The 13,556-nt window shown below is 49.7% G+C and overlaps 1 protein-coding gene across 1 annotated transcript in view; it reads left to right on the top strand.

Moving 5' to 3' along the window:
• Positions 1–13,556, top strand: part of WSCD1 (WSC domain containing 1) — a 46,167-nt gene that overhangs the window by 4,577 nt on the left and 28,034 nt on the right. Inside the window, exon 2 of the mRNA XM_060204198.1 lies at positions 5,796–6,497. Within this exon, the coding sequence (XP_060060181.1) occupies positions 6,071–6,497 (427 nt within the window). The 5' untranslated portion in view covers positions 5,796–6,070. The remainder of the gene's footprint in view (positions 1–5,795; positions 6,498–13,556) is intronic.

Below are 13,556 nucleotides of genomic sequence, written 5' to 3'. Positions count from 1 at the left end.
AAGGGCGGGGATGGGGGGGGGGATTGGATGCTGTGATGGTTATGCAAAGAGACTCTCATGCCTGAGGCTCCAAAGTCCCAAATTCAATCCCCTGCACCACCATAAGTCAGAGCTGATCAGTGCTCTGGTAAACAAATAAATAAACAAATAAAGCAAAACAAGTCAGACAAACTAAATCCTTTTCTTTTTTTAGTAGTTTTCTTTTTTTAAAAATTTTTTATTTAAGAAAGGATTAATTAACAAAGCCATAGGGTAGGAGAGGTACAACTCCACACAATTCCCACCACCCAATCTCCATATCCCATCCCCTCCCATGATAGCTTTCCCATTCTCTATCCCTCTGGGAGCATGGACCCAGGGTCATTGTGGGATGCAGAAGGTAGAAGGTCTGGCTTCTGTAATTGCTTCCCCGCTGAACATGGGCGTTGACTGGTCGGTCCATACTCCCAGTCTGCCTCTCTCTTTCCCTAGTAGGGTGGGTCTCTGGGGAAGCAGAGCTCCAGGACACATTGGTGGGGTCTTCAGTCCAGGGAAGCCTGGCCGGCATCCTGATGACATCTGGAACCTGGTGGCTGAAAAGAGAGTTAACATACAAAGCCAAACAAATTGTTGAGCAGTCATGGACCCAAAGCTTGGAATAGTGGAGAGGAATTGTTAGGGGGGTACTCACTGCAAACTCTAGTATACTTCTGCTTTCAGGTATATATTTTGCAGTAATTTATGGGTACGTGTGAACATATGCTCTCTCTCACAGAAACTGGTGTATATCTAGGTTTTGGGACTTTGTTAGAAAGTGAACCACCTGAGATGGAATTAGAATATACTATGAAAGGAAAGGTCTCACCCGAGTAATGAAGCTGAAGGGTTGTCAGTAGTTTTCTTTTTTTAAAAAATGTTTATTTATTTAATTTTTTATTCCCTTTTTGTTGCCCTTGTTGTTTTATTGTTGTAGTTGTTATTGATGTTGTTGTTGGATAGGACAGAGAGAAATGGAGAGAGGAGGGGAAGACAGAGGGGGAGAGAAAGATAGACACCTGCAGACCTTCTTCACCGCCTGTGAAACGACTCCCCTACAGGTGGGGAGCCTGGGGCTTGAACTTGTATACTTACGCTGGTCCATGTGCTTTGCACCACGTGCACTTAACCCACTGTGCTACCACCCGACTCTCACCCTCTCCTTTTTTTTTTAATATTTTTTATTTTCTTTATTTTTTAGAGGCATCCAGAAATCAAGAGGGGAGGGGGTGAAACAGAGAGAGAGGTACCTGCAGCACTACTTCACCACTTGTGAATTTCCCACTGTGGGCGGGGACTGGGGGGCTCGAACCTGCGTCCTTGCTCATTATAAGATGTGTGCTCAACCAGGTGTACAACCACCTGTCCCCCCTTAAACCCTTTCAAGAACAGATCTTCCCAATTATGAAGCCAGAGTTGATATGGGAAAAGAGCAGGGAGTTTTGTGGGTACAGAGTGAAAGCCCCAGAGCAGGCCACTTGGGTCTGGCTGCTGGCCTCTGGTCTTCACCAGACTGAGTCTGACAGACAGACCTCAGCTCTCTCTTGAGTGGATGGAGAAAATGAGATGCTCCAGCCTTGCAGCGCTGCAAGTGTTGAACAAGTGGAGTCAATGAAAACTAAAGCAGCGGTAGGGGTAGATAGAATAATGATTATGCAAAGAGATGCTCATGCCTGAGGCTCCAGTCTCAGGTCCACTATACCACCATGAGCCAGAGCTGAGCAGTGCTCTAGGAAAAAAGAAGAAGAAGAAGAAGAAGAAGAAGAAGAAGAAGAAGAAGAAGAAGAAGAAGAAGAAGAAGAAGAAGAAGAAGAAGAAGAAGAAGAAGAAAGAAAACTAAAGCAGGTGTTGATCATCATAGTTTAGGGTCAGCTGCAGCCAGTAAGGGACACTGGGACACTGGGAACCTCCCCAGGGATGAGGGGAGGAGGGTAAGTCCTCTGCACTTTTTGCATCCATGACCAGTGTGAGCCACAGACCAGAGGTGAGGGAAGGTTTGCTCCCTAATTCCACCCTACCTTTACTCCCACCTGATAGGTGAGGAGCCTGACACTGCCCTGTGCAGTGATTTGCCCCAAGTGAATTTGCTGTACTAGAAGCCTCCTGAACTGGGGGTGAAGGTGGGCAGTGGGGTCCTAGGCTCCTTACAGGCAGGAAATAGCTAGACACCCCTCCACCACCACCACCATGTGGTGGCCAATTGGTTCTGCTGCCCCACTGACCTCATAGCTTGACTGTGAGCCCTTGTGCAGATACTCCGTGTCACCAGAATACCTCCGGGCCTCTTTCGAGTTCACTCACTTAACAAACATTAACAGCCACTGTACTGCTGGCCATATGCTGGGACCTGGGGACCTGAGGATAAATCAGGTCTGAGCTGTGCCCTGAGGGGCTGTCAGTCTTGAAGAGAAAGAGAAAGTAGGGTGGGAGGTGAGGGATGAATGTACTATTTGTGGGGTAAGGTAGGCTCGGGGACAGTTTTCTAATGCTTTGGGCACACAGGGCTCCCAGCACCCCCCACCACCACCACCACACACACCGCCGTCTTTACCCAGTCCATAGCAGGTGTTCTGAGTTGGCATGAATCAGTCCTGTGATTTAAAGCCTTTGGCATGGCAGTCAGCTCTGCAGGCCTGGGCCCTGCATTTCTGGCCTGGAAGGATCTGACCCCTGTTCCTGTGCTCAGGGCTCTTCCCCAGCCCGGGGGAGGCCTCTCTGGAAAGGCAGAGCCCCAGAGAGAACCCTAGAAAGCCTTGTGGGAACCCAGATGTGATGGATGGAGCCCAGATTGATTAGCCACCCAGAGATCCCCATTCTAGTGCACCCCACCATTGCTGCTCTCATGCTTCCAAATCCAGCAAAATATATGTGGGACTCACACCTTTAAAATTCTGACCCCTGGCTCCCAAACCTGCCTTTCTGCTCTGCCTCAGAACCTTTCTATAGCAGGAGACCATCCTTCTTCCCCCTTAATTTCAGTCTTATAGGGATTCCGGGCTGGTAACCAGAGCCCTTTGTGAGCAGAACTGCAAGCCTCTCTTTCTTTCATAGCTTTACCACACGCAAAGGATAATGTGCAGCTCCAATGCCCTGGTGCATTTCCCTGTGGCTGAAATACCCCCGCTTGGTAAAGTTGCATCCTTTGTGCTCATGTGTCACTCCCTCTTCCAGGGTTTCAGGCTTAGCTCCCAAAGCTCTGAAGAAGTGTAGCTGGAGATTTTCATTGCCCTAAAACCCCACAGGAACAGCTGTCTGCTAATAGCAGTCACCCATCAGTCCGTTCATTTTAAAAAATATTTGATTGATTGATTGATTTTTGGATACAGAGAGAAATTGAGAAGGGAGGGAAAGGTGGAAAGGGAGAGGGAGAGGAAGAGGGAGAGGGAAAGAGAGGGAGAGGGAGAGGGAGAGGGAAAGGGAGGGAGAGGGATAGAGAGAGAGAGAGAGAGAGAGAGAGAGAGAGAGGGGACAGTTTATGGGGAGTCAGAAGACTCTATACCAGTGTGTGGGTGGCAGTCAAGGAAAGACTGGAGGAGGTGACACCTGGGCTGAGGCTTGAAGGATACAGAGGTTCATCAGAAAGAGGGAGGAGGAGAAGAGGTAAAAGCAGTTTGTGGAAAGGTACCAAGGTAGACTGCTGTGGTTCTACTGGACCGTGGAGAGAGGGAGTGTGTGTGTGTGTGTGTGTGTGTGTGTGTGTGTGTGTGTGTGTATCCTGCTATGTGTAGGTGTGTGCACAAGTGACAGGGAGGCTGAAGGAGGGGTCCAGTGGGCCAGCCGGATCATGGAAGGGGCCTCATCTGTCATGCTAAGAAGCTTGGAGTTTATCCCTAGATCCATGTGGAGCTATTGAAAGGGGTTTTAAGCGGGGGAGTGCCATGATCAGATTTGCATGTTAGGAGGATCACCCTGGCCGCCTTGGAGGATGGATTGGAGGGGCCAAAGCTGGAGGCAGAGAGATCAGTCGGGATTTCTTAGGATTTTCTCCAATCTGACGAGGCTGGCACACAGCCGCTCAGAGAGAAATAAAAGCACTGGAGGCCGATCTCCAATGGCTCCATGACTCAAGTGTCTAAATCCATGTACCTTTGTAGGTTAGTCAGCCTACAGGGCCACCGGGGTTCCCAGACCCCTGTGCTCCCCCAGGACTCTGGCAACTGGGCATGGAGTTAGAGAGGGTCAGGTTGGCGTTGGTCCCTTCAGATCTTCAGCCCTGAAGCTCCAGGCCACAAGAGTCCAAACATTGTCTTTCCTCTCACACCCGCGGCTGTCCCCCAGCTCACAGAGTCCTCATTGAGGGGCCACTCAGGCCTGGCAGGGGTCCCAAGCCAAGTTAGTTACGAGCAGTGGCTTAATCATGCTCCTAGGACCCTTTCTTCCCAAGACAAGCCTGCCCTTGTGCTCAGAGCCTTACTCACCCAGCAGCCTGGCTCACAGCAAAAAGAAAAGAAAGCCTCTGCCAACCCCTAACAGAGCACTTCAGAGGCACCGCCAGTGGCCAATGAGAACTGAGTCCTGTCCTGCTCAGGAGCCTAGTCCCAAGAGCAGAGGGGCTCCTGGGAAAGCTGCTCTGAGAGCCTCCCCCTCCTCCTTGTCAACACCAAGTGCACAGCCCAGGCGTTGTCCTAATCCTCTGGCTTCTGCCCCTGTGTTCAGAAATCCTGCAGTCTCTGCAGAGGCCAGGTCCAAAACACAGCTCTCAGTCCCAGTGCACCCCAGGGAGTTGGCAATTCACATGCACTTACTAAATGTCTACTGTAGACCATGCGCTGGGCTGAGTCCCTTTGTCCCTGGAGCGGTGTGTCATGCTAGGCTGGGCAACATGGTGAAGCACAGGCTCTGAACACAGCCTGGTCCAAAACCTTGGCTCCTTTTGCTACAGATTCCTCATCTGTCGGATGGCAGTGTTATAGGGTCTAGCTCACTGGACTGGCATGCTGGTTAGATGGCATCATATGCTGAGCAATTTGGCCAAGTGACTGGCACACACAGTAAGGACTGAGTATTTTACCTACTAGTGTCTTTTTTATTTAGACAGAAAGAGGGAGACAGAGGGAAAGGGAGAGGGAGAGGGAGAAGGAGAGGGAGAGGGAGAGGGAGAGGGAGAGAGAGAGAGAGAGAGAGAGAAAGACATCACTGAAACCTCCTTCAGTGTTGTGGGGGCCAGACCAGAACCTGGGTCATGAACAGGGCAAAGCAGCGCACTATCCAAGTGAGCTATTCCATCAGCTTCTTTACAGAGGGCTCATTATAAAAGCCATGCTCATCATTACTGCTGTTGCTTATGCTGTGGGATTCTCCTGACGACTCAAGGGGTGGTTGTTGTTCCCACTGGATGGGTGAGGAAGCTGAGGTCAGCCAGGCTAACCAGCCCACCCAGTGTGACAGCAGAGCCGGGACTCGGAACATGCTCTCTTTCCAGTGCTTTTGGGCTCCAGCCGGTCCTTGGAGTGTGTGGCTTAGGACCCTGGAGCACTGGGAGTGGTAGAGCCTCCAACTGCATCTAAGTGCCGTTTATTCTTTTAAAAATATTTCATTATCTTTATTTATATATTGGATAGAGACAGTCAGAAATCAAGAGGGAAGGGGAAGATAGAGAGGAAGAGTGACAGAATGACACTTGCAGCACTGCTTCACCACTCGTAAAGCTTTCCCCTTGCGGGTGGGGCCGGGCGGGGGAGGGGGGTGTTGAACCTGGGTCTTTGTGCATGTTAATACATGCACTTAACCAGATGTGCCACCACCTAGCCCGACTAAGTGCCATTTCTTAACTCTTTCAGATCTCTAGACCAGGAGATGAGGCTCAGTGCTGCTCAGGAATGGCAGAGCTCATGACACTTGGACAGCCACTGCGACTTCTGAGCCTGACGACCATCTTCATGGTGTCACTCAAGCACCTGCTAGAAACCAGGCAGGAACAGCGACCCTAGAGAGCACAGCCTGGCGCCAGGAGCCAAGAATGCAGGGGTGATGTCTCCGGAGGCCCCGCCTCCCTTCCTCCCGGGCGCTAGGAGCCGTCCCCAGGCTCCAGCCAGGAGCCCTGGTGTTCAGGGGCATGGCCAAACCTTTCTTCCGACTTCAGAAGTTTCTCCGCCGAACGCAGTTCCTGCTCTTCTTCCTCACGGCCGCCTACTTGATGACCGGCAGCCTGCTGCTGCTGCAGCGGGCTCGAGTGGCCCTCCCACAGGGCCCCCGGGCGTCCGGCCCCCTGCCCGACTTACCCATGGCTGCCATGGCACTGGGTGTGGGCTTGCTGGACAGCAGAGCCCTGCACGACCCCCACGTCAGCCCCCAGCTGCTGCTCGGCATGGACATGCTGCGGAACCCTCTGGCCCGGCCCCGGACTGGGCCACGCTGGCTCCGGAGCCGCAACTCTGAGCTGCGCCAGCTGCGGCGCCGCTGGTTCCACCACTTTGTGAGCGACCCCCAAGGATCACCGGCCCTGGGCCCTGAGGCCCCCAGAGCAGCTGCCAGCAGCCGAGGTAGGTGCTCAGCTCTGGCTCTTCTTGCCTATTTGAGGAAGCGTCTCCTAGGGACCTAGCTCAAGGTCCCAGGGTTCCGGTCCCTTTTCTGTGGCCCTCACTGCTGCCTGAGATGGAGGCTGCAAGTCATGGCCTCCACAGACTGTTCCCCTTCCTGCTCTGCAGGAGAGAGCCAAGGCAGGTCCTCTAAGTCTTGAGTTTGGCTCACCCACCTGTTAGAATGCCACCCAAGGCAAGGCCCAGATGTGTGACCAGGTAGGTCATTTAGAGCCCAATTTGGGGTTTTAAACAGCCTCAACTTAAGTCTCAGTCTAGCACCAGGCTTATTGGGCGACCTTGGACATGTCACTAACTCCTTTGCTCCCTCTGATATGACGACAGAGTAGAGAGATCTCGCTCAGGGTCATCATAAAGCTCGAATGTGGTGGTATAGATTAAGGGTTGACAAACTGGGGCCCCAGGCTAGCAGCCTGAGCGTCATTTGGTAATTTGTAGCTTGTTGCAGGTACAGAGTCTCAGGTTCCTGCGGACTTGCTGGAGCCCAGATTCAGTGCTGGGGAAGGGGGGGTGCCCAGCAATCGGGGTAGCTGCACTGTCTCTAGGTGCTCCAGCTGTGCCTGTGAGCAGAGACAACCTGGGTTAGAGCACTTCATGGGTTACTTGACACTCAATTACTAGCAGCTGTTATCATTTAATGAAAGTAGATAACTGAGACAGCACATATTATATTCCCTCCAAGTGTGCTACTTACAGAACTACTGTTACCATATTCCAATTTTACCATTGAAGAAACTGAGGTGTGAAGAAGTTAAATCACGAAGGCAGAGCAGCGGTGCACTCAGCTGACCACACATGTTACCAGTCTCAAGGACCTGGGTTTGAGCCCCCCATCCCCACCTGCAGAGGGGAAGCTTTACGAGTGGTGAAGCAGGTCTTCAGGTATCTCTGTCTTCCTCTCTCTCTCTCTTCCACTCCCCTCTCGATTTCTCTCTGTCCTCAAAAATAAAATATTTTTTTAAATGAAAATGAAAAAATAAACAAAGAAAAGTAGCTGCCAGGAGCAGTGGATTTGTAGTACCAGCACTGAGCCCCAGCAATAACCCTGGTGGCAATTTTATAAATAAATAAATAAATAAATAAAAATCAGTCCCCAAGGTTCTCATAGTTTGGTTTCTTTGGCAGCAAACCCTGAAATCAGGACTCAAATGCACAAGCTCTACTCAGGAGGAGCTGCAGGGTCACTGGCAGGAATTAGAAAGTGAGACCGGAAAGAGAAGGCAGCCAGTGAGGGCTGAATCATGAAGCTGAGGAGACTCGGAGCAAGGACACAACACATATCTCAGGGTGCGGCCTGCAAGGAGCTAGGCCTGAGGGTACTGCAGGGCACTGGCTAGACCCTCCTTTACTGTCACTTCTGGGATTCATCATGGGGCAGCCTGGCTCCCTGCCATGGCTGGCTTTCCTTAGTCATAGTGACCCTGTGCAGGGTCCAGTGACTGAAACTCCAGGAAGGGTCATGGTTGTTGTTCGGTGGCGAGTGGGCTCTGTCTCATCACCCCTGTCACCACTCTGTTTGGTCCTGTGCCTTAAATTTCAGGGACCTGCTTTTGTTAAAAAAATAAATAAGTGGGGATGGTACATCCAGTTAAGCCCACATAGTACTAAGTGCAAAGATCTGGGTTCAAGCCCCTGAGGGGGAGGGGGGGGCAGGGGGAGCTTCATGAGTGGTGAAGAAGGTCTGCAGGTGTCTATCTTTCTTTCTCCCTCTCTATTGCCCAACCCTTGTCAATTTCTCTCTGTCCTGTCCAATAAAATGGGGGAAAATGGCCTCCAAGAACAGTAGATTCATAGTGCTGGCACTGAGCCCCAGCAATAACCCTAGAGGCAAAAAAAAAAAAAAAAATATATATATATATATATATAGCAGCACAGGAGGTGGATAAAGTATTTGGGCTCTTAAGCATGGGGTCAGTCCCCATGCATCATATATGCCAGAATGATGTTCTGTGATGCTAGGGTCCTCCCTTCCTCCCTCCTTCCCTCTCTTTCACTAATAAATAAATTTTTTAATAAAATGTGTGCATGGGGCCTGCAAAATACCTTGCCTGTGAGCGTGCCTGCTCTGTGTATGTGAGCTAAGTTTAATCCCAACCCCCATGGCACTGAGAGAACTCTCAGTGTTGCATTTGATGTGTGTGTGTCAGTGAGTCTCTGTGAGAGAGACACTCAGTAGAGACTGTCTACTCAGGTAGAGAGTGTCTACCTGAAAAAAAAAAAAAATGACCAGAGTAGTGAAGCTCCAGTGAGGACCAAAGCCTAAAAGTGTGGATGGAGCACAGAGCACTCAGTGGCAAAACACAGAAAGAGAGGAGGCAGGGGCCAGATGGCGATGTAGCCAGTTGAGTGTACCCATTACTAGGTGCAAGGACCAGGTTCGAGCCTCTGCTTCTCATCGGTAGGGGGGATATTTCACAAGCAGTGAAGCAGGTCTGCGGGCATCTGTCTTTCTCTCCTCTCTGTCTCCCTCTTCTCTCTCAGTTGTTTTTTTTTCTGTCCTTTCCAATAAAATAGGAAAATAAATGGCCTCCAGGAGCAGTGGTGTAGGCGCGAAGCCCTAGCAATAACCCTGGTGGCAAAAAAAAAAAGAGAGAGAGACAGACAGACAGATGAATGAGGTGGTGAAAGAAGTATCTCTGTTTGGGTTAGGAAGGGTACAAGCACCAGGCCTGGCAATCTGACTTTATTTGAGGGTTATGAATGGTCTCAGGGAACTCAAGCTGCCCTGAACTTAAGAGGCTGACTTGGATAGTCAGTAAAATTAGGCTGGAGGACTATACATTCTCATCTCCATGGGGGGAAAAAAAAAGTTTCTACTCAAATTATCTAGGTCGATGCCAGATACTGTGAGAGTCTTCAGCAAGGCTTCCACATAAGAAGTGAAGGAAAGGGGGTGGGGGGAGGCAGTGGTATACCCTGTCAAATACACACATTAGCAAGTGTAAGGACTCAAGTTCAAGGCCCTGATCCCCACCTGCAAGTGGGGAAGCTTCACAAGCAATGAATCAGTGCTACCAGTGTCTCTCACCATCTCTATCTCCCCCACACCTCTCATTGTTTCTCTGTCTTATTGAATAAAAGAAAAGGGAGAGAGAATGGCCAGTGAGAGTGTTGGATTCATCATACAGGCACTGAGCCCCAGTGATAACCCTGGTGGCAATAAAAAAAAAAGGGGAGTAAGGGGGAAATGAGGAACTTATTATATAGCCGTCTCACACAAGCATGATTTCTGTAAACTCTTTCCATTAGCATGAGTGAGCTGGGACTTGATGCAGATTGGTCCAGTGCAGCTCACTTAGACTAAAATATAAATGTCTGACAGAAGTCAACGTGGATTTCTTGAGCTGAAACCATGGGAAGAGTTAGACTTTGGGGTGCTGTGACCTCAGCTTGCATCTTGGGTCAGCTGCCAGCTTGTGTCAGGTGGCCATGATCAGGCCACTCATCAGGCCTTGATCTAGTTGGTCCCTCTGAAACAGCAATAGAGTTCCCTCCAGGAGGATTATTGTGAGGGTGAGGGGTGATGATGGAGTACAGGGATTCAGAAACAGATGCAGGTATCTCTTGATCTCACCAGCTGTTGCCTCTGTAGCCTGGAGCAAATTACCCTCAGTTCCTCTATTTCTGTCTGTCCACACTTACTGAGGATCCACATGTGAGTTTACGTGGGTGATGGCCACTGTGCATTGGAGGCTGTCAGCCTGCTGGTGATCTCAAACACAGACCACCCCCGCCCCCCCGCCTCCAAACAGTATCTGCAAAGAGGCATAAGGGGCCGGTGCTAAGGGCTTTGGGGTCACTGGTGAGAAAGAAGTGTCTAGTTCTCTCTGGCCTGATGTCAGGGTCACTGACCAGCGGAGCACAGGGTTCAGTGGCCCACTTATAACCATGGGTGTACAGGATTATGTCTGGAGAAAACCACTGGGAACCCTTTACTTTGAAGTCATGTCCAGTGACTTAAGTGATGGAAGACATGCCAATTAAAGCAGAAGGAGCTAGTTAGAGGCGAGCAGGACTGATAGCCTCCCAGTATATACCAGCGCGGTTGTACCAGTTGCTAAAAGCATCGGCGTAGCAACTATCTGAACCTCCGGGGTACCCTCTCTATACTCTGCTTCTATTTCAAAGTCACTGCTACAACTCTTCCCCATCACCCAACAAATAAAGGGTTAATGCCTGATGCATTAACCACAGGAAGACCTGGTGTTAAGTGGTGGAGCCACTGCTCCCCAGAGGTGACAAAATAATCTAAGTCTCCTCTAGTATTTAAAGCAGAGTTTGCACTCTGAAAGGGGTGGTGGTGGTGGTGATGGTGGTGGTGTCACATGGCAGGAGAGCATCAGAGAAAGGGACAGAAGGCGGAACACTCCTTAACAGAGTTCCATTACCTTGGGGTGCGGCGACTCCCTAGGCCCTGTCCTAGAAGTGGACTTCAATCTGGAGGTGGGGGGTCCATTAGCCTACGGGCCTGCCCCGGGAACAGCTGCTGAGCTGGAGACAAAGAGGGCATCTCTTTGCAGCCCGGGCAACATGCCATCCTCCTGAAAGGGGGACCATGCAAAGCACAGAAGCTGCAGGAGGCACCATCAATCACCTAGCATTTCATTATACCTTGGACAACATCCATAATGGAATAAAATGTCAGTAAGTTTACTAGGGGAAAAATAGTAACTTCTCCATAGCCAGTTTGTTTTTTTATTGATAGTAATTTCCAAAGACATTCCAATATCTCCAAAGCCATCGTTAATAGCCTCACGGCCTGTCCGCTCTGATGTGCAAATGAACAGATGCGGAGCCACAGACAATAATGCATCGACTCCGTTTCAGCCCAAAGTAATAAATCCACCTCAGAACGCATCCCAGTGTATCCCTCGGAAACCCTTTCTTTCTTGCACATTTGTGCTTCTGTCAGGGAGGTAGAAAAGCCTTTTTTTTCCCCCAGAAAGAAAAGACTCACCTTCCTGCATATGGAGGGAGGGGCCATTTCTTCATTTGGGGCCCTCAGGGCACACAGTGAGCCAGGCCTTCTAGTCCAGGCCCCTCCCTGTGGGCCAGTTCTCTCAAATGATTAACCGTGTGAGTTTTCCAAAGCACCTCGGCCTGACTGCTTAGAAGAGCTTCTTGGGAGTCGGACAGTAGCGCAGCAGGTTAAGCGCACGTGGCGCAAAGCGCAAGGACAGGCATGAGGATCCTGGTTCCAGCCCCCGCTCCCCACCTGCAGGGGAGTCAGTCACTTCACAGGCAGTGAAGCAGGTCGGCAGGTGTCTGTCTTTCTCTCCCCTTCTCTGTCTTCCCCTCCTCTCTCCATTTCTCTGTCCTATCCAGCAATGACGACATCAGCTACAACAACAATAAAAACAAGAGCAACAAAAAGGAAATAAATAAATATTAAAAAAAAAAAAAGAAGAAGAGCTTCTTTCCTCTTTGATTCATGCAGCCATTGTTCAGCTAATATTTACTGATCTCTTACCACCCTAGCTCCAGGTTAGAGTGTCAGATCAGAATAGTCATAACTGTTACTGTGTGCCTGGCATTGTTCTGTGCCTGTGGACATCTGTCATCTATTCTGTTTAATCTTTTTTATTATTATTATTAGTGGTTCAATATTGATTTACCAAATTACAGGATAATGGGTACAACTCTGCACTGTTCCCACCACCAGAGTCCTGTGTCTCCATCCCCTCCATTGTAAGCTACAGCAGTTCTCCTAAGGTTACAGATATGGGTTAACTATTATTTTTCTACAACTATCTATCTACACTTGTATATAGTTGCCGTTTTTTCCACTATGGTTCCATCTTCTGTTCCTTTCCAAGTCACACATATATACCTATTACTATAGCCAAATGTCCCTCCCTTTTTTCTTTTCTCTCTGGGTCCTGATGGAGTTGGAGTTCAGAACCCTCTGGTCACCTTCCTTCTCTCATTTCTCTCCCACTGGGAGTATGGGTCAAAATTATTTGGGGGGTACAGAAGGTGGGAGTTCTTGCTTCTGTAATTGTTCATCTACCATTCTATTTACTCTTTAGGCAGCACTGTGTCACCATATTAATGACGAAGAGTTGTAGGTTTTGTATGTGAACTAATTATACAGATATTGATTATCTGTGGTGATGCACTTAGCAGTGACAGCCATGACTGATCAGCACTTCCAACTTTCCACACCTTGTGAGAGCCAAAGCTTTGCCCTGTGTGAGCTCCCAGACGTCTCCCTACCTCCTTATGGATTCCACAACCTCCTTTGTCTGTTTTGCAGAGGAGAAGGCAAGCCAAAGCCCGAGGAAAGAGAGCTGCATGTGTCTATCTCACAGTCACAGTGATGGAGCCCAATTTTGAATCTAAGTCAGCCCCCCTTCTGCCCCCAGTTCCCCAGAAGCATGTTTGTGCCAGTCTCAGAGGCCTTGAGGTCAGGTACCTTCAGCACCTCTTGGTTAATTTCCCATCAACAGTGATAAATGTTTAACAATCCCCAGAGCTTGTGTTTTGGATGTTTAATTGAAAGCTGTAATGGAATTTCTTCTATGAAACACATCAGAAGTTCCTGAACTATTCGTTTCGCTTTTACAAAGGAGGCAGGCTGAGAAAAACAGTCTGTTCTCCCTGACTGGGGTGAAGACTCTCTGCGGTGCTTTATTCTGGCCTCAATAGGCCTGACATGGACAGAGAGAGGAGCCTGCATGGCTTGACTGTGCAGGCAGCTGTTCTCAATATCAGGATATAGCACGTGCCTGTGGGCAGACTTGGTGCGTGGTCACATGTGCACTGATGTTTGTCCCTGGGGTGAAGTGACCTTGTTTGGGTCATTGCCTCAAAGGGGGTGAAACCCATTTGTAGGAAAGTGACCACCGCTTCCTCTGAAGCCTCAGTGTGGTTCGAGCTAAAGTATCGAAGTCCTTCATCCCCTCCACTTGGCCCAGAGCTCAGTGTCCCACCATCTTGGTCACCTCCCTCTTGCCTCTGCTTCTCTTTCTGAAACTAAAGACCTGGGGGTTGTACACTTGT

Source organism: Erinaceus europaeus, chromosome 12, assembly GCF_950295315.1.
Source record: "Erinaceus europaeus chromosome 12, mEriEur2.1, whole genome shotgun sequence".
Taxonomy (NCBI): Eukaryota; Metazoa; Chordata; class Mammalia; order Eulipotyphla; family Erinaceidae; genus Erinaceus; species Erinaceus europaeus.
Note: the sequence above shows the minus strand (reverse complement) of the source record. Positions and strands in the feature narration are given on the sequence as shown.